Raw genomic sequence first — 1207 nt, 5'->3', positions numbered from 1 at the left:
CTAAACTCTGTTCTCCAGGCATAAAATAAGGCCAGTAGGAGAAAAAAGAGATTAATTCTTTTGAGGTGGATCAGAGATGGTGTCTCCAAAAAGGTGATGTTTTATCTAATTCAAATTTTATTAGCAGAATCCATTGAGTTTCTTAAGTGCCATTTGCTTTGCTAAGCCTTCTCAGACACTATTTCATTCAGCTCAGTTCAAACCATTTTGCAGGCCTGCTCTCTGCCAAGCCTAGTGCTACGTAGTGCTGGGGACACCAAGGTGAATCAGGCCCAGTATCTGTCCTCAAAGAGCTTACAGTCTCCTAGGAAAGACAGACACATAAACAGGCTGCAACAGTGCCATTTGGTCAGTGCTATTTATAATAGGGAAACCTCATATATACCATGTCGTTGCTCTAACCTTGCCTGTCTTGATGTTCTAGAGACTCCCCAGCATGTCAACCTCAGTCCCTCAAGGCCATACCTGGGCCCGACAGGTGAAGGAGGAGGATGAGGAAGAGGACCCGCTCGACCAGCTGATCTCCCGCTCTGGCTGTGCTGCTTCCCACTATGCCGTGCAGGAGTGCATGGCCCAGCACCAGGACTGGCGGCAGTGCCAGCCACAGGTGCAGGCCTTCAGGAACTGCATGAGTGAACAGCAGGCAAGGCGGCGGGAGGAGCTGCAGAAGAAGAAAGAGCAAGCCAGTGCCCACCGCTGAGACCCCGGCCCACCTATTCCCAGAGGACAGCCCTGCAGAAACCAGCACCGAGAGATCATGGGAGGAACAAATCCTAAACAATGGAAGTGTGGGCCAGAAGGTGTAAGATTTGGGGATAGTCTTTGGGATTGGGTTGAGAGTCAGACAGCCATGGGTGTGGGCATGACTGCCATAAAGAGCTGTCATGTTTTCATGGTCAGATCCCAAACAGCCTCGCCCATATTATTCCACCTATTTTGTCATGTATATAACAAGAAGTTGGGTTAAGGATACTCCCCTATCCCACATCTTGGGTCATTGTGCCAAGTACTAAACTGATTACCTGGGCATTTTAATTTTAAAAATAAAATTTACAATCTAAAGGTAAATTGGTTGCTTGATCACGTCTTCATTTATTCAGTCATTTGTTCAACAACAGCAAGTATTTCTGAGACTTCCCATATGCCAGGCATTGTGTTGGAAACTGATGAGATGAATAACATGATCTTTGCCTTTCATGGTTAGAGT

General features: G+C 46.8%; 1 protein-coding gene across 2 annotated transcripts in view; it reads left to right on the top strand.

Annotated features, from left to right (window-relative positions):
• LOC101355283 (cytochrome c oxidase assembly factor 4 homolog, mitochondrial) overlaps positions 1 to 1198 on the top strand; it is a 3457-nt gene extending 2259 nt beyond the window's left edge. For both annotated transcript variants that reach the window (XM_023736559.1, XM_023736558.1), the window contains exon 2: positions 425 to 1198. In XM_023736559.1, the coding sequence (XP_023592327.1) occupies positions 437 to 700 (264 nt within the window). In that variant the 5' untranslated portion in view covers positions 425 to 436 and the 3' untranslated portion in view covers positions 701 to 1198. The remainder of the gene's footprint in view (positions 1 to 424) is intronic.
• The last annotated feature ends 9 nt before the right edge of the window (positions 1199 to 1207 follow it).

Source organism: Trichechus manatus, unplaced genomic scaffold (genome assembly GCF_000243295.1).
Source record: "Trichechus manatus latirostris isolate Lorelei unplaced genomic scaffold, TriManLat1.0 scaffold00088, whole genome shotgun sequence".
NCBI lineage: Eukaryota > Metazoa > Chordata > Mammalia > Sirenia > Trichechidae > Trichechus > Trichechus manatus.
The sequence above is the reverse complement of the archived record's forward strand: the minus strand, read 5'-3'. Positions and strand labels throughout refer to the sequence as shown.